A 22,837-nucleotide genomic window follows, 5' to 3' on the forward strand; every position below is an offset into this window, starting at 1 on the left:
TGCCTGATATCTGTAACCTTGAATTTTTTTTAACTCAGTTTGTGCAACAACATAGCCAATATTCGTAACATGTAAAGGTATTTCCGTATACGTCTCAAACCTGCAACCTTAATGGAGGTTTTCAGACTTGTCATCATCATTTGGCTCTTGTTGAAACAGGAAGAACTTACCGGAGGTCCTGGAAGCCCCGGTCGGCCCGCCGGTCCTTCATTTCCCTGCCAAACACAAACCAAAGGAATTCTTAAACATGTCTGTGAAAATGGAAATGTTTATCAATCACAGTCCCATGCTAATGTAATCCAGTGAGACGGAACCTCATTTGCGAACCCTGGCAAAAAAAAAAAATCTAAGATTCCTTTAAGAGATCTTTGATGCACTTCATCTTAATCATTTTTGTTATAGGAGCTGGAGTCATTCTGTATTTGTTTTGTTTGTTTTACCCAAATGTCTTCAAGATGTATGATAAAACCACATTTAAAGGGGCAAAGGTGTAAAAGTTATTGTAGTCCCAGTCGAACCCATTTATTTATTACAGGCTTTGAGCCGTAGTATTCAATGAAACATATCTGAATATACTGCATGGAAATTAGCAAACAGAGTTTTAAGTCATACAGTGCGCACATTCACCCACTGTACACTGCACAAGAAAATAATGCAGGCACGTGCACTACGTATATTATATAGTTAAGTGGTAAAACACCTACTTTTTCTCCTTTTCCTCCCATCTGGCCCATTGGCCCAGGTCTACCCATAAGCCCCTGCAAACAGAACAGCATCCTTACAATGAAATATGTTTTAAGCAATAACAATTACACTGACCCGTAACCATAAAAAGGTCCTTTGTGTTATGAAATAATGACAGCGATTCTGCATAGTCTGTTCTGTACAGGCTTCTTACCGGGGACCCTGTGCGACCGGTCACACCGGGAAGTCCTGGTACTCCTGCAGGCCCCTGGAGGACACAAAGTGATGATCCTTTTTTAAACATGAAATTTAAAAACATAATACTTCCATCCGTGGCAATGATGAAAACAGGTGATGTGGGCAAGCACACAGAACCTATGAAGCGAGATGCCATTTATTGATCCAAGTCTCATCAAATCTGTTTTCTTCATCCCTGAAACAGCTTTCCAGGAATCCGTTGGCAGCAACAATCACAGATTAAAAAATACAACACAGCTTGCAACTATAATATAGAGGATGAATTTGAATACTGCTCTATTCACTACGATGACTACTGGGAATATGTTCATATTTTCTTGTCTTAACAGCACCTTTGAATATGCAGAAACATTTCTACAGGTAGTACAGTATCTCAATTAACTTGTTTAGATACAGCTTTTCCGTATCGTTTTAGAGCTGGCATTGCATTGCGATTCTTTTATCACTGAATAAAAGAAAGGAAAAAAAAAACTTCAACAAGGCTGTAAACATGTTTTTATTGAGCCTATAAAACCTAGAAACAAGTATGCCTGTTAGTGAAAATCTCCTACCATTGAGGTTCAATGCTGAAAGCTGACCTATGAAATGCTTCTCAGCTCCTCTAAAGAGTGCGTTGTTTTTTAATTAGCACACACAAACATGCAGGGCAGGCTATGTTCTTTAAACAGTAGCTCCTCCGAGTGCAAAAGACAGGCCAAAGTGCACACGCAGCATTGCGGATGGCTTTTGATAGTTTCTTTTGAAGACGTGCTTACAGAGTAGAAGAGCTGCAAGATGAGGCAGACATTACAATATATTTACATCCTTTTGAAAAACCTCCCTCTCAATGTCACAGTGACTCGGTTAGATAACTACTGGATTTATTTGTTTAGATTAAACTTTTTTTCACTCACCTCATCACCTTTATCTCCTGTGGGGCCTGGGAACCCTCTCTCCCCTTTTACTCCCTGCAGGAAGTCAGGACCAGTGACAGAATGTTTTTCACCAAACATGAAAAGGCCTAAAACTAAAGGCTGACGGCTGCAAACTTCTAAATGTCTCTTCCCCTCTTACATACAGCACACGACTTGAAATCAGATAAGCTGTTTCACCGTGGTACAACACTGTATCCATAGCAACAACATCCACTGCGAGCACACACGGTCATAGTATACAGAATAATATGAGTTGTACAACAGCTGGTTAGGCTTCCAGAGATCAGGCAATTTTTGAAAAGTGTTTGTCAGTGGAAATCGCTATGTGCTAGATTAAACACACATAAATAAGGGTATTAATAATCTTCCTGACTCTTTTGCCATGCTGAGAAGATGAATAATTCATTTAGATGCACACAATGACACGATTATTTACTGAGCATATTTTTGCCTGACATTTCCATGCCTACCTTTGGGCCTTCTTTCCCAGGATTACCCATAGGACCTCTTACACCAGGATCCCCCTGTTGAACGTAGAAGAACACAATGAATGTGGGTGTAAGCACACCTGCTCGGAAAGTATTTAATAAGCAACCCAGGGAGGAAATTTGTTGTCATGTAATGCACAGTCTCTTGGTTAGATAAACATGTTAACAGTGTTTGTTCCAAATTGCCTGCCAGGCTGATGAGTTACTTGTACCTTTTCTCCCACCATGCCTTCTACTCCTTGCATTCCGGGGGACCCCTTCTCTCCCTTCTGCCCAGGAAGCCCTGGGACTCTGGTCTGGCACACACTGCAGGCATTCTGCCAGTGCAGGCAAGGAAGGAAACAAAAGTGGTGGCACAGATAAGATTTCATCAAGCTTAGCTGGAGCACTGCATTTTCACCCTTTATTATGTCACATCCCCTGGGTGGAGGACAAGACCCCAACTGACACAAAGTGTTCTCTAAATGTCTGCAGAGCAGAAATAATGTGAACCCACCACGAGTGTCTCTCATCTAGGTGAGTGGTGAACTTTGTCAAACTCATTGACTGTGACATTTAGGTGAGAATCTTAAATATCATTGTCCCTGATCCAGTCTAGATATAGGCACTGCATCTTCTAGGAAATAAGTAGGAGCTCTAAGTTGGAGGGAGGCAGTAGCATTAAATTAGAAGCGTCGAAATACGCTTAGAGTCCGAAATACAAAATAATCAGTACATCCTTGTCATGTAATTATCTTCCACCAAGAGTCAAAGGAAATGCTATCAATGAAACAAAATAAGAAAAGCATGTTACTCCTGAAGTTATAAATGAAAAAACAAAACAAAAACTCTTGCATGTGTTTGGTCTTTGTTTTACAGGTGTCAACACGGTGTTGAAAGTATACTAATTAGGGTGCCACTCAGATGAAGGCAGTAAACTGCAGCTGAATCTAACAGAGCACTTAATGGATAAAATAAGTTGACACTAGGGGTCACAGAAAATTGGTGGCATCTGGTTTTATCAAGCTATGATCTAAGAAGGCATTACATTTAATGTTAGAGATGACGTACATTAAGTATTACAAATTATCTGGCAAAGTGCTGTCCTGCAGGTATTATCGTTAAGTAAGGTGACTAATTGACTACTCAAAAGAAAAGAACACATCAGTAATTTGCACAGTTTTTAATAGAAAATGCCCATTTTGAAAAGTAACAGCCACAAAAGAACTGCTTGATCTCCGCTTTTACTCTGCAATCTCAGGTAATGAAGGCTGTTCATGTTTGGTTTCACGTTGTATGCTTTGCCTGGCAGTCGAGTGCAAATTCTCCATTTGGTTTAGAAAAGGGACCTTGAATGCAGTTTGTACCAACTGATGGAAAAATTTGGGGCAATAACGATTATGTACACCCCAGACTGCAAACACATTCTGCGTCACATTCTGCCACTACATGGGTTTTGCAATACTGTCATTATGATGATAGCATATCAAAAATGATGTGCTTTGTGGCTGCAATAACAGGCAGGTAGAGGGATACGCACATACTCATAGAAGTGGAGTTACATGCAGTAACTGCTATTTTCCTCGCTGTAATGCTGACTCAGGTAGTACAAACATGTGGACGGTAAAATTATGAACAACACGTACCACGTTCTCTGTTGTTGGCTGCAAGAACTAAAACAAAAGTCTTGATCTACTTCATCTGAGAAAGTGAAGACTCAGTGGATTAACTTGTCCCCACAACAACTGGACTGTATACTGTACTTAGGCTACATGTGTGCACTAATCATTTCACTGCTTTGAGGGCCAATACAAAGCAGGATTCGCTTCAAGTAGTGACACCTGAAGTATGTTGGTGTATTTGTATACCATCACTGGAGTTCGTTAGAGTATGTTAGACAATCAAGAGAATGTTAAACCTCATTTGAAGCCAATTAAATAACCACAGCAGTAGCTTGGATGTGGGAATGTGGATGTGCTTTTTGCATCGTCTCGCCTCGCCAGACCTGACATTATCTCCGCAATTCATACTGCAGCAAAAGCTCAGCTGGCTTTGTGGTTACAGGGAAGCCCCCTCTGGTGCGTGCTGCTTCAGTATGTAAATGCATTTGATGCATTTACTCACACACACATATAAAATGAAAATAGAATTATAAATCAATTATGGGTTTTATTCAGGATACAGATTATTTGGCATTTTTATCTTTTATCTGCACCTTTGTTGTTTTTTAAAGACTCTTTTTGGTCTTTATTTGATGGTGCAGCTGAAGAGAGACGGGAAAGAAGGAGACAGAGAGGGGATGATGTACAGCGAGGGGTTCAGCTGGAAGTGAACCTAAGCTGCTGTGGTAAAGACAGAGCCTTAATGACGGTGTGTGCAACCTCACAGGTGAACTATCAGAACACCTCTATCTACGCTTGTTAACGTTGTATCTGTATTTCAGACATTTTAAAGACTGCAAAGCTAGTTTGATTATAACAGGATGAACACAATGTGTTATTTAACCACAGTTTCCAAGGTGCTGCCCCATTAAGATTGATTTGCACAGTATGTAGGAACTTATGTCAGGCACGCAGCATCCTCCAGCAAAGAGAAGCAAATTTTATTTTATTAAATGTTATTGACAGGATTTCACATTTACCAGACCTGCAAAGCTTCTTTACTCTGCGGATTATTGCTGTGAAATAAACTAATGTGAAATAATGTGAAGAGCTGAATGTTTGCTCCCTGATACAGCAACCTCTGGATTAAAGTGTTGCACTGAATATTTGCATTGCACTGGTGTGACATTTCTTAATTCCATTAACTTTATGGAAAGGCTTGCTTCAACTTGTCGACACACAGTACGGTTTGACTTTACACCTGTAGTGAATTCCTGGATTTCTTGTGAGATCTTTTCAACAGATACTTCCGGCAGTCATCCTGATGGAGGCACTCAAGGGCTTTTACTGTCTCTCTAAACAGATAGCATCCCTATATTAATAGAATAGCACCATTTTGCACCCCATGTGCATGTTCTTGTTTGTGAAAAGCTGTAATTCTCATTCACTATGAAGATAAAATACCTTAAGTAAAGCTCCCATGTCCCCAACAATTGGCAGGGCAGTCTGTCAAAAGAAGAAGAAGGAAAATCAATGAAACTCTGCCACAGTCAAATCTTTCATGCTTTGGAAATACTGTATTCTGCTGTTGTTTGTTTGGTGCTACTGCAGCTTGTAAATTGCTCAAGACATCGATTCAGAAGACCATCTTATGTGCCTTTAAGGAATGTGATTTCACAACAAACAATTTTTAACAAATTTCTGTTTCAGCGTTTCATTTTCTGTTTTTATCTGCAACGCTCGAGGAGATGGTTTAATAACTTTGTCGCTGGAAGACGGAATCCTCACATCTTCAAAATATTGTTCTCTAGAGCTGAGAAAAACATTTTGAATTGCTGCCTATGTATTTTTTAAGAACATAAAAATAGGCTATAAATGGGTTTCCTGGATCTTTACAACACATGAAAGTAAATAGGTTAAAATGCTAAATTTATAAGGCTTTGATGCAACAGCAGCAGCAGAGTTTGTATGGCACGCTCTACAGTGAACGTTTCTTACTTGAAACACATGACCAGACAAAAAAGATGCGAAAACATTTTCTAACAACAGGGTGCGGCCAATATGTCGCAAACTGCAACTTTTTGCAGAAAGTGATGTTGGTAATTGATGTTGGCTAATTATCCCAAAACTGGAGCTGACTGGAGCAACTTTGTGTTTGAGGTGAGCTCAGATCTCACTGCAGATCAGTGGTGCTGAACTGCAGGAATCAAGAATGAGATTTTCTTACTTACTGGTTCACCTGGGGGTCCGGCGGGTCCCGGGGGGCCTGGTCTACCAGGGGAGCCCTTTAATTGAGACAAAGAAAGGAGTTAAAAGTCCTCCTGGCTATGACATCAAGCAGACACGAAAGGCTATAACTCTCCCCTCACACCCGTCTCAGTTGGTGGGGATTTGTGTCCAGGAGCTGTGATACATCGTACTTGTTCATCCATAGTGGGTAGCTGACATTCTTTTTATGCTTCCAGCTGTCTTTTATCTGCAGATGATGTGAGAGAGTGAATAAGAGTGGAAGGACAGACTGATCCTACTAACCTCTCTTCCCGCAGCTCCAGGAGGACCAGATAAACCTGGGGGTCCACGAGGGCCCTGAAAAACACCCCAACACCCTGATGATTTTAATAATCTTGCCTTATTCAACCAGCTAACAACTGACGAACATGAGTGATGTTTGCTTAGTAAAATGATCCCAAGGCCACTTGCCACAGCATCAGTGAGCTGAAACTCAACAAAAATAAACTTGAACATGCTGTTTGTGTTGTGGGTTCAGAGAATTTTCCACAGACCTCAATTCCTGGCTTTCCTGGGGGTCCCATGAGGCCCTAAGAACACATCACACATCTTGTTAACACCATCTGCCCTCTAGCACCCAGGATCCAATAAAGGAATTGTGTTAGACACCTTTTGCTCTATTGATTCTCTGTCTCCAACCATCCTGTATTTCAAAAATGAAAGACTGACTCACAGTCAAATCTGTGAGGTTCAAACTATCAGTGCAGAGCATATATGATAAAGAAAGAGTGCAATATGCCAAAATGTAATGACCAGCGTTTTCATCTGCGGGTGTGAAAACACTGATCTTGATATTCAAGAGGATTTCTTTCTTTCAATATCTATAAAGAACATTAACAGTATCATAGTTTAAAGTACATAATGACTGTGGGAAATGCAGACTTATCAATATAACATCATACTCACAGGCACACCGATGACACTCTCTCCAGGTTCGCCTTTTTCACCTTGCTCTCCTGGCAATCCTGGGATACCTCTCTCTCCCTGTAAACATATAAGGCAGCAGTCAGTGGGGTTTCAGAGATAGTGAATCCAGACGTCATGGAGAGCTGCTGCACTACATGATCATAAAGTATTCAGACTGCTGGAACTCATTTTCCCTTTATCTTCTGCCTTCAGTGGCTTCAAGGGTAAGAAACACAACTATGTTCAAGGCCAACGGTATACACATGTTCATTATCTATTCCATTTGAAGTCATGCATGTGTATTCAAATGTATCATTATGTTTCCCATGATAACACATTTGATTATTGGGGCATCTTTAATGTATTATTTTCCAAACCTGCTACCAAACTCAGCATGCTATCATGAGAAAACCTTGAAATCTCTTCTACAGTTTAAAATGAAGCAGCCTTCATATGGTAAATGAGCATATTTGGGTTATTTGAATGTTATCACCTACTTTTCAGTTTGTGTAGAGTGAGATTCTGTTTCTGTTAGGTCGGGGCATTTTTTGTGCCATTATCCACTACAGGGATCGGGGTCATTATTCATCAACCCAGACGAATTTTGTTTAAAAAGTTCAGCAGCCAAATTCACAGTTTTAAAGCATTTATAGATAAAGGGCTGCGTAATAAATCATGATCAGTGATGAATAATTATGGCTGATCAGCATACATGCCAACCTCCAGACAGCACAGCAACAGGAGACCAGACCTTGCCAGGGTATGTGGGGATCTTCTGTGCGAAAATTGCTAATTTCAAAGATTGTTTTCTTGTATTCTAGTGAATTTCTGGATTCATTTTGTTGCTGAAATGTGGAGTCTGGAGAACAGGGGGGGAAGGGGGCATTAAAAAATGGGACTCTCAGGAGAATGTGGAGGTTACAAACAGGAACATTGTATGAAAAGGAAATGAAGGAGAAAGACACATTGCTCAAAGACAGCGGATCCTGCAGAATAATTTTAAAAACAAACAAGATTTTATGAAACTAGAGAGCCCGTCTAGATTTAGAAGACAGGCAAAGTATTGTTTGGATTTGTCACATTTTTCTGATCGATTATGTCAGAGGCGTTTTAACACACGTTTGGTGATAAGACTACAAAGGCAATACATCTTCTGAAATCTTGGCAGCTAAATGAAGCTATTAGCCAATGGTACTGTCTGGTACTGTTTTTAAGCAGCATGAGAGTGTGTTGGCAACCAATGCAAAATTGTGTTTTCTGCCTAGATTTCACTGTTGAGGCGAAATTCCATTCATGATTTCACACCTAAAAACCTCTCATTGGGAATGATGGGAAAGTTTCATACAGAGCGTCCCTGTAACCATAGTCACTCACTGTCTGCGAGAGGAGGGGGAGAGCCGCTGACTGAGATTACAGCATGGGAATAAATTACAACATAATAGATTTGTGTATATTTGTCACTTTCCCTCTGACAGTCTGAATAATGTGCTGTTGTATGGTGCTGCCGTCGCGCTGTGCTGCCCTGTCTTGTCTGTCCACACGCTGTCAGTGTCCTCTTTACCCGCCATGACGTTTTCAGTCATTAATTTGTTTTTCACTGTGTGAGAAAATAGACGTGTGACATGAGAGCGTGTGAAAAGTCACATGCCGCCTATTGCATGAGTGTCAATTGCATGAGTCTCGCGGTCAGTGTGTGAAGGTTGGCAGCCCCGTGATTAGGCCTATGTTCTTTTTTCTTACTGCATGTAAAATGACTGCCATGATTTAATTTTGTCTGTTATTATTTTGAAAAATATAAAATTTACATTTTAGGTCACAGAACAAAAAATATAACAGCGCATCAGCAGAGTTGTAGTGTAATTTTTAGCCTACTGATAAACAAGTGAAAATAAATGACTTAGGGCTGCATGTTTATTCAAGAGAGATGAACAATATAAATGTAGCTTTATCGTGGAGCAAGATTGCAGCATTCAAGCCCGAACGCGGCATCTACTGTCAATTGCTGCCTTGAAATGGGCTTGTTTTTACCACGTACACGAGGATCTGTATTAACGTTCCACTCTTGTTGTATTCACAACCTTGTAAGTGGAAATTATCTGACAGCTCAGAGTTTGCAAGTTCTGACATGTTTGCTAACATTTTCAGAAATGGTGGCGCCCACGGAAGTTAATTTTTCAGTGGATGGTAAGTTAATACATTGTCATCTTAGTTGTACAGAGTGTTTTTTTTAGTAATTTTATAATATGTCTGAGGGAACTGCTGATTTTCCCAACAATCTCATCTTTTTCCTCTGTGACTATGCCTTTGCATTTCACACATTAGGACAACTTCTCGCCAGGTTGCTAGTCACCCTCAGGGGCTTCTGGACACCAACATGTTGCTGTTGCCCGGCGGTGGTGTTCTCACGACTTAACGACTTGAACACCAAGCGTTTCATGCACTCAACTTTCCATATAGTAACCATGACCACACAAGTTCCAATAGGAAGGAAGCTTGTGGTAATGGTTAAACAGTTGAACTAGCTGGCAAAATGTAATAGATAAATGGTTGAGATAAACAGCTGGAAGTAATGCATAAACAGCTGAAACAGATGAGGGATTGGGAGGCATACAGGGATCCCTGGGATGTTTTGAGCCAACCCGTGAGGAAGTCATAAACACACCATCTCGGCAACTGTCAGAACTCAACATATCTGCCATGTGGTTTAATGTGGAACCAGCTGATGTGCGACAAAAACTTCAAAATTGACTCTCGCAGAGGCTCTATTCCACTCAAGACTGACTGACCCAACCCTGAACAACCAGCTGCTAGTAGCAACATCATCACTAACATCTGACATCAGACGCCTCACCAAAGAGAAGCAGTTCCAGCCATCGCACAGGTTAGTCTGATATATGTGTTGAATAATTTAGTATGGCCCTCAAAGAACGTTATGAAAACTGAAATGGCCCTTGATAGGAAAAAGCTCCCCCACCCCTGGTATAAATGGCTGAGATGGATAGCTGAAAGTAATGGATAAATGGCTAAAACATCCAGCTTAAAGCACTCCATGCTGGAGTGCAAATGCAGTACAATGTACTGTATAAACAATGGGACTTCATTAACTGTAACACTACCATTTGTCTAGTTCATGTGTGGATTTTTTTTTTTTTTTTTTTTTTTACAAAGGCTGTACTAAAGGATTCCTGAGGGATCGTCTTGCCAAGCATTAATATGCCATTAGAATCACACTTACCCAATGGCCAGACACTTCAGTGAATATCACAGTGCAAGTGATTCCTTATTGTGCACACAGGGCATTGAGCACATGAAATCAGGGTCAGGGGAGGTGGTAGAATACCGAAACCTGGTCTCAAAAGGGATACAGATTGCTCTTTTTTTGCAGGCTATAGGCTCCACTTTTTTCACAGCCGTTTGTGGTATCACATATATATCGGTGTCTATTTTCTGCATGTTGCGTGCATGTACATTTTTATATATCTTCTCATCTCATGTAGCATTATTCTCTATTTGTTTCACCTGTTACATTATTATCTGGGTCATGTGATTGCCTCTGACTGGCTGTTGCTACTGTATAGGTGAGGACCCACATGTTGTTTGGAGCCCTGATGAAGACCTAGTGGTCAATGTCGGCATTTTAGTGATTTAGCCACTATAATAAAGGCTTTTCAACATTTCCTTCTTTGTTTGACACATTTTCTTGTATTTGGAGTGCCTGGATTGCTCTCTGTTTTTGTAGAATAAATGCAAACTTGACAAAAACCACTTGAAGTCAAACTGATAGTCAAATTGCACGACAATATTATTGTAAGCTAACAACATCCACTCTCATACAATTAATAGCACATCGGACAGAGCTGCAGGGGCAAGTCTGACAAAAAAGATTGGGAACCACTAACCCATACTTTACCTGAATATGACATTATTTCTTAACAGTACTTCACATAAAACATACATAGTTACCATAGACATCATGGGTCTATCTATACAGTGGGCTATATAGAAGGGTGTGTTGGTGATGCTCCAACACCACAGTGCTTCCTACCTTGGGCCCGCGAGACCCTCTAGTTAGAGACAACCCATCGCCCTACAAAACAACAGGAAGAAGACATCAGAATAGGAACTCACTCCAGATTAATCAGCAATTCACTTTCAAAGCAGAGATACAGCCCCAAAAAAGCCATTCTGGGGCTGCAACTTAAACAGGAACATTGAATCTGTATGAGCTACACTGCACAATGCATCACACTGAACAGTGTTGCATTGTGGGCTCATCTTCAATACTGTTTTACAGCGTTTGTTAATAGCTTCTATGTAAAGATGCAGACTGATAATGCCATACCACAGAGAAAAACCTTGATTGGAATCGGGGCTACTGTAAGCATTATTTACAGCACAGTACAGATGAGACATTGATTTCTGTGGTCAGCATGTATTAGTGTTACAAGTCCAACATTGCACAATGTAAATTAGCTGCGCAGAAGTTGGATTTGAACAAACACAGCAATTCTACAGTTTTAGGCAGAAACGTACCATTTTGTTCTCGCTTGCTACTGAAACAAAACCTTTAAATCAGTACTTCAAAGCAGAGGGAGATTACTAATCTATGCAAATAAGAGAAGTCAAAAGAAGCAAACAGTAAATTGGTCATTATTCATTTAAAGGCAAAATCAATAAAGCGACATTAACTCTTTGAGCGCGCTGCCTCATTAAAGACCATCTGCATTGAGTTCTGTTTATCGCTTTTTCCTTTTCTGTTCTTTGTCTTTCACAACAAAGACCATAAAATGTTGAGAGTCCATTTTCCTGCAATTCCTCCACAGAAATGACATTTGTAAAAAAAAAAAAAAAACAAGCAAAAAATGTATCAGGTATCTATGCAAAAGGACGTCTGCTACAATAGACATCTTTTCTTTTGTTTAGCTTTCCAGCTGTGTAACAACTTGTCATTGGCCTGCTGTAAACATCCCCCCTGACTTATACACGTACAGCCCGCTTTTCCAATCCCACTCCTATTTTCACAGTGCTGGAGTACATTAAAGAACTTTAAATACTGCTGCCTGAGTGCAATCTTTCCCTTATTACTCTGCCCAACTGAACACAGTACCCCTCGCTTGATGAGTAGGCCTGCTGTCAGGCTTAATGCTGAGTTCAGCGTTCCCACACACAAACAAACATGATTGTTTACACCCATAGAGCACTTGGTGGTGATTGAGGGGTACAAGCGCCCTTAACCAGGACCGAGGTCTTGGCTGCACATGCGTCACCTTTTTCGTGAAGCTGTAATAAACATTTCTATATACAAAGCTGTGAGCATGAGAGAGAGTGCTTCAACAGCTATAAGCTGCAAAATGGTAGGACAGGTGATTACATAGTGCTGGGCTTACACAATGGTAGATTAGTTAATGGCACTGCATCGACATGATGTCATGGCAGCTACACAGCTGGAGGAGCTAGTTTCCTTTAACATATCTGCTGCTGTACCAGCTGTGTGCCGATGATAAGCTTTGTAAATTTGAATTTTCCTCTGTTGTTTCATGCTCTACATTACCGAACAGAAAGTAGTCTAACAGTCCTGTGACTCAAGGGCCGAAGTAGACATGGTCAGATGAAAGTGACCCACCGTGTATCCACCTCCAGGCTCTCCAGGCTCACCCTTTGGACCTGCAGCTCCCTGTGGCCCCATCACTGTACCACAGTCCCCCTACAGACAGAAAGATAGACAGTATCTAGATGCTGAATGAAAGATGGAAAAGGTTAGAGTGGCTGTGTCATCGCAGCAATGCAAAGGATGTGCAGTATTATGCAAAGGGAGGTGAACGAGGAAGAGTCTGGAGGGTAAAGCAGGAGCAGACACCATTTACCAGAATCATTTTGTGCATCAATAGGTATAAACATGAATAGTGTTTGTTAGAGGGGACAGCTTTTGGTACCGTGGCACCCTGACTCTTACAAAACCATCAAGTGTGTAGGTTGCTGTCCACGAGGCAGAAATAGCAGCGTCTGCTTTCTGGTTCCTGCTTCAAATATTTGGTGACTTGCGGACACAGTTTCATTCAGATGTTTTTAATCATCTGCCACAAGAGCAAAATTTGCTTCATTTTGGATTGTATGGATCAAACAAACAAGATATAATGTGTAAGTTATTGAGCTTTAGAGGTGCTGTTAGGCAGATTAATGTCACATATCCACAGAGCTTGTCTGCAGTTAGGCCCCTTCCTCACAGTCTTTGTGCTAGGCTAAGCTAATTGTCTCCTGGCTCCGGCTTCATATTTAGCATACAGACATTGCTTGTTTTTTCATATGTATTTATTCATATGTATAACCAGAACTGCCTCTTGCATCAGAGTAGCAAAGATGACAAAAGGGGATTATAAATATGAATGGGTGTAGGAGGCTTAAGCACTTTAGGTTTATTTCTCTGCCCTGGAGTGTAACAGAGTGACTCCAGTGGGTGGAGAGTCTTGAGCAGAGCTTCGTTTATTTTGACAAGTGACAAACCCCATCAAATATGCATGTCAGTTGCACACTTTCCCACTTTCACCACAGTATTTGGCACAAGCCCTACTGCAAGAAAAAAAAAAATGTAAAAATAACAGAGTAGTCAGTGGCATCAAAGGCGAGAACACAAAGTTACAACATGATTGAGGATGGCATGCAGGGCAAGTAACCTGAAATGTGTCTTCACAAGTTGTCTACCATGTTCAACCTGTGATAAAACATCATTGCTTCATATTTTTCTTTGAGGTGAGAACTTGATTTGAAGTTTATCTACCTTTTCTCCTTTCAGGCCATCTCTCCCAGGCACCCCTCCCTCCCCCGGTGAACCCTGTAAATAGTGGGGAAAAGAGACACATCTATCACCAGGCCTTCATCTCCACACACACATTTATCTCCTCCTCCTCACTGCTTCAGCGGGCTGCCGTGTTCCAACATAATTTCCCTTAGCCAGGATTTATGAAATGCCTCTTTTCCCTCCCTGCTTTTGAGTAAAGACAGATGCTCATTACCGAAGCAGGTGTGGAGAACAGATTGGGCCTCTGCCTCCGTTCCTGGCATAAAGTGCTCAGATTTGCCTCTTTCCACTAATTAATTCTTAAATTTGATTACTGATCGTCTGTGTAAAAATTCTGGACTTTTCTTCCTGCTTCCGCTCTGTCTCTGCCTGTTGACGTGTATCAGTTCATCTCTCTCTTTCATTTGGACAGACTGAGTTAGAGAGGAAAAGACACAGCGAGGTAACAGCAGAAGCAATGAGAGAAAAGAAGGCTTGACATGAAGTGCTAGTGTCTAGTGCCAATATACTTACTGGCTCGCCTGGGAGTCCCGGGAGTCCAGGCAGGCCTTGCTTCCCCTGGCAGAACACAAAGGAAAACCAATACTTTGGGCTATTTTCTCTCTTTGTTTGGTGACAGAATTGTCTCGGCTTTTAAATGTTAAAGCCCAGGCAGGTACACTGTAGACCCTAACCATGGTTAGTTTGATGACAACTACAGCAGGTTTGCACCCATTATTTTTTTAAGAAAAGGATCATATCCTGGTTATGCTGTTATTCATGATCAGCTGTTTACATGCATTCCCATTTTTGATATTGTCTTTGTATACATGCATAAACTGAACGATCCACATTACCATGGAAACTGAGCTTATGTGGACTGATAACTGAGAAAAGGAGTTCACAAGCATCAGTATACTGGCTGCTTTTTTATGTATATATATATATATATATATATATATATATATATATATATATATATATATATATATATATATATATATATATATATATATATATATATATATATATATATATATATATATATATATATATATATATATACTCCTTTCCATGACTGGGATAAAAAAAGGTATCTGCATGACAGAGAAAGCTTTACAATATTTTCACAACCTACTGTAGTTCAAAGTTTCTAGTTATGATAAGAGCTTTCCATTTAATTAATTTCAGTTGGTGTGTTGAGAGTGACTGCATTTACTGTGCATATGCAAACTAAGCTGTAGCTTGTTAAACATGCAAGTATTCCTTTGCATTCATCTCCATATTCCACTGACAAATATCCTGTTAATCTCCTAATATTACAATTAGTACCATGGAAACAACAAAACCAGCTGAAGAAACAGCAAATATTAACAAGATGTTAATCTTTCATTATGCTAGTTAATATTGGCCTGAACCAGCTGCTGAATGTAGTCGTTCCAAGCAGTTAGGTGTTCGGTGCTCAAGGGCACCTTGGCAGGAAATGAACTGGCACCTCTTCCACTACAGTCCACACTCCATAACATGGTCTGTGCTGGATTTGGGCCAACCACCCTTTCCCAAGCCAAGTCCCCACAGACTGAGCTACTGCCGCCCCAAAAGAGAATTATCTATGATATCGTTAAAGATGATCATGTCAGGGATTTTTTTTCCAGTTCTATGAATTACCTAAACTCAAGTAGCCTTTGTCTCACTGTTATATTCAGCAGGTTTTTAGATATCTGTGTTTGACCTACTGTGAGTGGCACAGTGGACATGACATAAATACAGTAAAAACTCACCTCTGGCCCTTGATCTCCCTTTAGTCCTGGCAGCCCTGTGTTTCCCTGTTACATCACCAAAAAGGTTGAGAAAGGGGAAGGAAGGAAAATGGAAGAGAGAAACATCAGAATCTAGAACACATACTACTAAGAGAAAAGAGCCTGCAACACACATCTGATTTCTCTCTCCAATTCGAGATACAGTAGAACTGTTGCACCAAAAGTTTGTAGGAGAGGCATAAAAGTCGACAACAGACAAACAGACAGTGAAGATCAACTTTAGCTTCAACTCAAAGAGAATTACTTTGGTGCACTGCTGAAAACTTTATGCCCTCTGACAGCAGTTTAAAAATGTACTGGATCTACAGTATAATCTCTGGCATATTGCAGGGCCACGGTCTAGCTCAGGACTTATTATATGTCAAAGAAATAACCTTTTCTACAACAGAAATGGCTTTGACCATCAATCTGCGCACTCCATAGCGACATACGCAGACACAGTGGAGGATGGCACTCAATGGACATAAAGGACGTATTTAAGCTTGCAGTGGATATCGATACTTTTCACGCAAGTCTCCAACAAGTTACCTTGAGGCCTTGCGGTCCTTGAGTGCCTCTCTCCCCCTGTAGAAGGTAAAGGAGACAGACAACCATCATTTTTCAAACATGTGCATAAAAGAAAACAGTCAAGTAAGCCATTCCTCTTTCTGACTGGGGTAAGGTTTAAAAAAAACTTTCCTCAAGGACCTTCATGAAGTTAGCTTTCATACTGTGTGAAGGTTAAGAACATGGAGTATTTCTTTTGCCAAGTTTGCTTCTTTGTTCTGAGAATGTGAATATAATCAAAGCAGCAACTTTTCTTAAAAAAAAAAAAAAAAGTTACCTCTGAGATACCATACAACATTTTTTGCCTCCATACCACTTCCACTTATCTTGGTCGTATGCTGAGTGTTTGGGTTTTGACGCCTGCCATAATTCAGCAGATCTGCTTTCATTAGCACATTCTTGTATCTCAACCTGTAATTTCTCTTTCTTTTTAATTTAGCTCGCAGTCTTTTGACGTTTGGCCAGTAGCTGTGTCAGTGGCCTTTGGAATCTGCCTGCCTCAAGTAGATGCATCTGTTGTTTTCAGGTCCAAACAATAATTGTTCTGCAATGTATTCTGTGTTCCACCTTTGCAGAGCACAAAGGCGACACCAAGCTCTGAACATCAGGTGTTCAATTGTTCTTTCCCAAATCAAATGTCAGCGCCGCTTTTGTTGATGTTGCATAAGCAATGGAAACATTTTTCACGCTGTGGTGTCAAATATTTAATGTTAATTCGAGAGTCTCTTGGTTAAATTATCTTCACTGAGCAATAATAATGAGAGAAACAGTTACCTGATCTCCCTTTTCTCCCTTTTGGGTCCTCTCCCTTATTTCATCCTCAAACACGAGAGAAAACAGGACAATTCAAAATCTGACTGAAGCCAACCTTGTGTACAATTTGAAAAGCAACCACAGAAGATGAGACACTATACATAAACATTTCAAGCCTTCTGATATAAACATCTGCTTACAGATCCAGGGAGCTGTCTTAATCCGTGAGCTGTCATTACCTAGAAGAAATGAAAAAGACACAGTGTTGTCTGAACAGTCTCCACTGATTTCAATATTACTGCAAGGAAAAATCAGGAAAACCCTTCTGAGCTGCTGATTGTTCTTAAAGCCATAAAGAAGTAACAGCTTCTTTATTCACAAATCTATGTGCCAAACGTGATTCTCCTGTTACCAATGGAACAGTTACTGATGATACGAGCCATCGTTTCAGCAGCACTGCTCAGGATCACATTTCAGTGCTGCAGACATGTATTAATAGTGGGCAGCACAGGCATGTCTAGATACAATCTGGATGTGAGACTCACAATGAAATGTTTGTGTAAACTGCACAAAGCAGGGGCAGTGTTTAAGGCCCAGCGTGTTGAAAACAAGCAAAGCAATCCAGAGAGAAAATCTAATGATCTATCTACAATCATCAGAGCTCATTACATCTGAACGTCCCCAGGCCCTTTGTGTTGTGTTAACCGCATGTTTCACTGTTGTATGCAGTTATAACCAGCCCAGTCTTGGGTGGTTTTAGCATAATAATAAAAGAAGCAAGAGATAATAAATGCAATCTTGGAACTGAAAGCTGCATCAGGTAGGTGCGCCCATGGCCCTTTGTCATTGCTCTCTTCCCTTGTTTTTTTTCTCATTTAGAATTTTTTTATCCTGACGAACGTGTGCCTGCGAGTCCTATGAGAGTGTTTCTGTGATTAAAGGCTATACAGTACAAATAAACCTGACATGAAGCGCCTCCTTCAGCAACATGGTCAAAGTAACCTTCAGTGAGGTACTGAATCCCCTTTTGTCCCAGTGGAGCGTCTGCATAATCAGTCAACCTTCAACCTGCAGTCACTCACCGAAGCAGCTGCTGTCAATCTTCTTGCCTCAGATGTCGAACAATGTCTCAGTAACATCACTATGTGACGAGATCAGATTAGATTTCTTTCTCAAAAGCAGCGAAATACTGCAAAGAATCTTTTACTCCGTGTAACTTGGAATAACAGATCCAGTTTAATACTTTATAAAACTCTACTGTAAAGCAACACTGGCAGCAATAAAAGCAGGACATTCTCCAACTGTTTTGCCCCGTTAAGGGCGGCGGGGGAAGTGATGGCCGTGCATGCCTGTAAGCCCTCTGCTCCTCCCCGTCACTAATAAACAGAGGCACAAGAAGGTTTATGAAGGGAGGGTAATGATCTGAACCCTTGCTTCTGCTGTGTAAGGGAAATCAATGCTTAACTGCCAAAATTATCTGCCACGGGAAAGCAGAGAGCACAGACAGAGACTGGCACTAAATATTCAAACAGCCTCATTTATCAAATGACTAATGCTTTCCCCTCTGCTGTGCGCTATAGTATACACCCCCTATATCCTGTGTGGCCCATACCTCACTACATGACAATGAACACAACTTAGCTTTTCAGTTTTGTGACAGAACACTTTCACTTTATTTTCCTCTCCCAGTTGAAATGAAACTTAGGGAAAGGAGACAACTATTCAAAAATAATTGCAACGCAAGACCTCAGTGTTTTGAATGGTGATTAAAACCGCCTACACTGATATCTGTTCTTATTAAGGGAGTAGACTTTTTGTGTGTGAGAGAAACCAGTGAAACCAGTGGAGAGTGAGTGATATTTGTTCACTATACAATTAAGTTGTCTTATTTCCATATGAATCACTTGCTAACAAGCACGGAGAATGAGAGTAAGAATGAAAGCCATCAAACTTTGTTTCCAAGCTCATGTCTGAAGCCTTCAAAGGCTCAATAGGCAGCAGATATTTAGAACAAAACCCATTAGGACAGTCATCTAAGCGTCAAACCACTCACTTTGTGACACGCAGGCCTTCATATTTCATTTTAATAATAAAAAAATAGATACTAATTCTCACAGTTACAGCATGTCTTTGGAGTTATCACTGGCTCCTGACAGATCCTTAACTGATTTGCCACAGCGCGATTTCGACTTTAAAATGTCGAAGCAATGAGTTCTATCATCCCAGTGCCACCCACTCTGTGTCACCTTCAGCGTACATCAGACAACCATGACATCAGGACTTCTGTTTTTATCCGCAGCTCTACTAAAAGCAGCACTAGTGTCTTCCAACAATATTTTCCTATAATTTACAATTATGACTATTATGAACGGGCCAAGTGCTGCATGGCCCCCATTAATTCACACTATAATTTTTTTTTTGTTCCAAGAGAAAGATTACAACATCAGCAGATGCTGGCCACTGCAAATGTTTTAATTTGATACTAGATAGGCAAGGAATCACAGGTCACAGTTTTCAATGCCTTTGCAAGCTATTGTGTGCATATTTCAGATAATATCACTGAATGGGAACTGACTGTCAAACATCAGTCAGTTCATTATCTTTCTCTTCCTCTGAGAAACTCAACTATTCTCCACTGCCCATGTCTCCTGTCCTTCATCAACACAAATCCACTGTTTGCACAGAAAAAAATGTTTTGTTTTGTTTTGTTTTTTGGAAAACTAACATGTCTGAAGATTGAACAAATCTGCAGGCTTGTCAATGAATGGAAATTGGTTACTAGACAACCTGCCTCCATGTTGGAGGTGTGACAGCAAAGGTAAACACTGCAGTGCTGTTGCCTTTTCCTGAACACACCACAACTCACAACACATTCTTCAGTAGGACATGAGCGGCTTGCTGATGCACAAAAGGTGGACAATTTGTAAAACTGCAGAGAACAAAACACCGATGCTATAATAATTCATTTTGTGGTTACTCATCCAACATCGCGTGTTGTCCTTTTGAGGACAAATCTTTGCTAAAATCTCAACTAATTGACAATGTACTTACTGGACCAGGAGGACCAGGGGGCCCAACATCACCCTGAAAACACAGCAGAAACAAAACATCAATCATTACAGACTGATAGACAGGGAGACAGACAGATAGTGACCAAAAAAAAAAAGATACAATAGAAACAAACAAACAAACAAACAAACAAACAAACAAAAAAGAAATACACAGCATGAAAATGGACTTGAGAAACTACTTCTGAAAGCAAGTTGCCATGGGTGACCTCGAACAGCCGCATCAATAGGTTCTGGAGCAACAATAAAGGAGGCAATAACATGACCAGACTTCAGAGAAAATACCTTCTAACCCAAGCGATATGAGAGGAGCCATGAAATGAATGGAAAGAAAAGACTAAAGAGTTCTTGCTAAAAGCATGCTGTGGTGGTGTGCATTTAATGTGCATCATGTGGAATGCTGTCGTACTCATCTCATGTGTATATATATACACTTATACAGTGCATAAGCCTCTGTAATGGGTGTATTGGACACTCCAGGGAACCATAGGAGGTTCTTAATTGTGATACATTGCATTTAGGAGCCTCCACTCTTCCATTCATAATTTACAAGCTACAGTATAGCTTTCGTGCTTTTAATAAAACAAGAAAACATAGCACAACATCTGTGCATACGCAGTACTATAAACACCTAAAAAGTATGCAGAGTATGCACCCTGTACCTTACCAAACCAACATAATCCTCTTAATTTTTAATTTTAATAACACAAAAGGTTTAGAAGTTTTTAATCCCCCATCTGGATCTGGATCAAAATACACACGAATGCCTGAATCCTGCAAACATAAGGGCTTGATGGTTTAATTAAACACTCGTCTCCAATGCTTTATTCTCATGTTATTCAGGTAAAGCTTTTTAGCCATGCTCGTGACATGGCTCTAGGGATGGTAATGTTGGCCGGTCCATCACTTTGGTCCTGACAGAAATATCACTGTTTGATGAATTGGTGTGACGTTTTAAAGGGACATTCATGGTTGCCAGAGGATGAATCCTGTGGCGATCTCCTGACGTTTCATCTGGAGTCACCAGAAGGTCAGAATCGTAACTTAACCTGTGAAATACTTCAAGATCTACTAGATACACTTGCACATAATTGAACACATACAGTCATGGCGTCCAGCTGTCTATCCTGATGACTTTGGTGATCCTCTAATTTTTCCTCCAGTGTCACAATGAGGTTGAGACTGGATGAATGTCTTGACAAATATTGGATGGACTGCCATCAAATATGCTTCTTCCTTAGGATGAACTCGGTCATTTTGTTCCATGGGTATAATAATCATGTCGAACATGGTAAACATTATAGCTGTCACTGTGAGCATTTAGCACCACTGTACCAACATAGAGCCTCACAGAGCCGCGAGCACAGCTGTACACTCGTCTTATTTCGCAAACAACTGCAATCCACTGATCTAAAATAGATTGAAATCTGGATTTTCATTTCAGCCTTTCAGTCATAAAAGTCCCCACTTCAGAAATCCAAAATTCCTCCCTTTTAAAGGGCCTTTTTCAATTTTCACTTGACCATGAATGAATTGTAAAAAAGGCTGAATAGGCAATAGATACAAGAATTCACAAAACCATTAGTCTGTTTGTTGTGTCTCGATTGTGATGAAGATTGGATGGAATTCGCAGGTGTGTGTGTGTGCTATATGATGAGTGAATGTGTGAAAGTGGTGAGTTGAGCTTCTCATAGTTCAGCAGCCAGGAGTCAATGGATTAACATGTAAAGTGCGATGCGATTGGTCACATGGTGGCACCATCTGCACAAACACTGATACATTCTTTCTTGACACTTGGCTCAACTTTACTGAAGATTTTGCTAAAATATATTTTTCTGCTAAGTGGCAAATAAACAGGCAAACTTCGGTAATTAAATAAAGGACATAAGGGCAAAACTGAAAACCCTTGCCTTGGCTCTGTGCCACCTGCAGGGGATTTCACAAGAAATGGGAGGATAACTAACTCAAAAGGGTTTGCCTCTGAATTCTGGTGTATCATACCAATTATATCCCCTGAACTACCTTACCTCCACCGCCTCTTTCTCTGATTTCCTCATCTCTACTTCTCCTCGACACACACAGGCTGAGTCTCAGGGAGTACAAACAGGGGGAATCATCATATATGACACTTGACATTGATGTGACTTACTTTTTGTCCTTTCATCCCACCGGCCCCCTCAGCACCTGGCTGACCCTGTGGGAGGAGGCCTTGGTTAATGACTCTGTAACACGGCGCCATTGTAAATGTCACTGCAAGAAAATACCTACAGGGTCTCCTTTCTCTCCTTTCTCCCCTGTTCCCACTGAGACTCCAGACTCACCATTCTCCCCCTGCATGTGAACAGAGCAGATCAGAGACAGTGACTGACAGCAGAGGCAGGGCAAAAAGACAGACAGCTCAGCCAATGAAACGTAGGCAAGGACAGATGTTATGAATAAGTAATCAGACAAAAAATGTTTGTAATTACGTCTCTCGGCTTTATGAGACTACGGGGTTCGAAGTCCAGCAGGATAATGAACAGCTCGAGCCCCTGTTGCATTGCAGCATTTTTTCATGTTAAAATCATTCCCCCATCTGCCAATAGATGGCACTTTATGACTGCTTGTGAGCTGTTCTTGGAGTATTTTTAATAGGATTTCTCCCTGTTAGTTATGTGGAGAATACTCTAAGTAAACACAACTATAAAACAAACATACTTGCATGTCGGTCAAGACATACAGTGAATGAATAATTAGACACATATTTCTAATCTCTA

General features: G+C 40.6%; 1 protein-coding gene across 1 annotated transcript in view; it reads right to left on the reverse strand.

The window, feature by feature from the left end:
* col19a1 (collagen type XIX alpha 1 chain) overlaps positions 1–22,837 on the reverse strand; it is a 93,000-nt gene that overhangs the window by 16,357 nt on the left and 53,806 nt on the right. The window contains 22 exon segments of the mRNA XM_070977388.1: positions 171–215; positions 705–758; positions 899–952; positions 1,836–1,889; positions 2,327–2,380; positions 2,557–2,661; positions 5,389–5,430; positions 6,156–6,209; positions 6,457–6,510; positions 6,708–6,743; positions 7,120–7,197; positions 11,165–11,206; positions 12,743–12,823; positions 13,895–13,948; positions 14,429–14,473; positions 15,676–15,720; positions 16,243–16,278; positions 17,035–17,079; positions 17,214–17,252; positions 20,065–20,097; positions 22,231–22,275; positions 22,350–22,412. Coding sequence (XP_070833489.1) covers positions 171–215; positions 705–758; positions 899–952; positions 1,836–1,889; positions 2,327–2,380; positions 2,557–2,661; positions 5,389–5,430; positions 6,156–6,209; positions 6,457–6,510; positions 6,708–6,743; positions 7,120–7,197; positions 11,165–11,206; positions 12,743–12,823; positions 13,895–13,948; positions 14,429–14,473; positions 15,676–15,720; positions 16,243–16,278; positions 17,035–17,079; positions 17,214–17,252; positions 20,065–20,097; positions 22,231–22,275; positions 22,350–22,412 — 1,158 coding nt within the window.

Source organism: Chaetodon trifascialis, chromosome 13, assembly GCF_039877785.1.
Source record: "Chaetodon trifascialis isolate fChaTrf1 chromosome 13, fChaTrf1.hap1, whole genome shotgun sequence".
NCBI lineage: Eukaryota > Metazoa > Chordata > Actinopteri > Chaetodontiformes > Chaetodontidae > Chaetodon > Chaetodon trifascialis.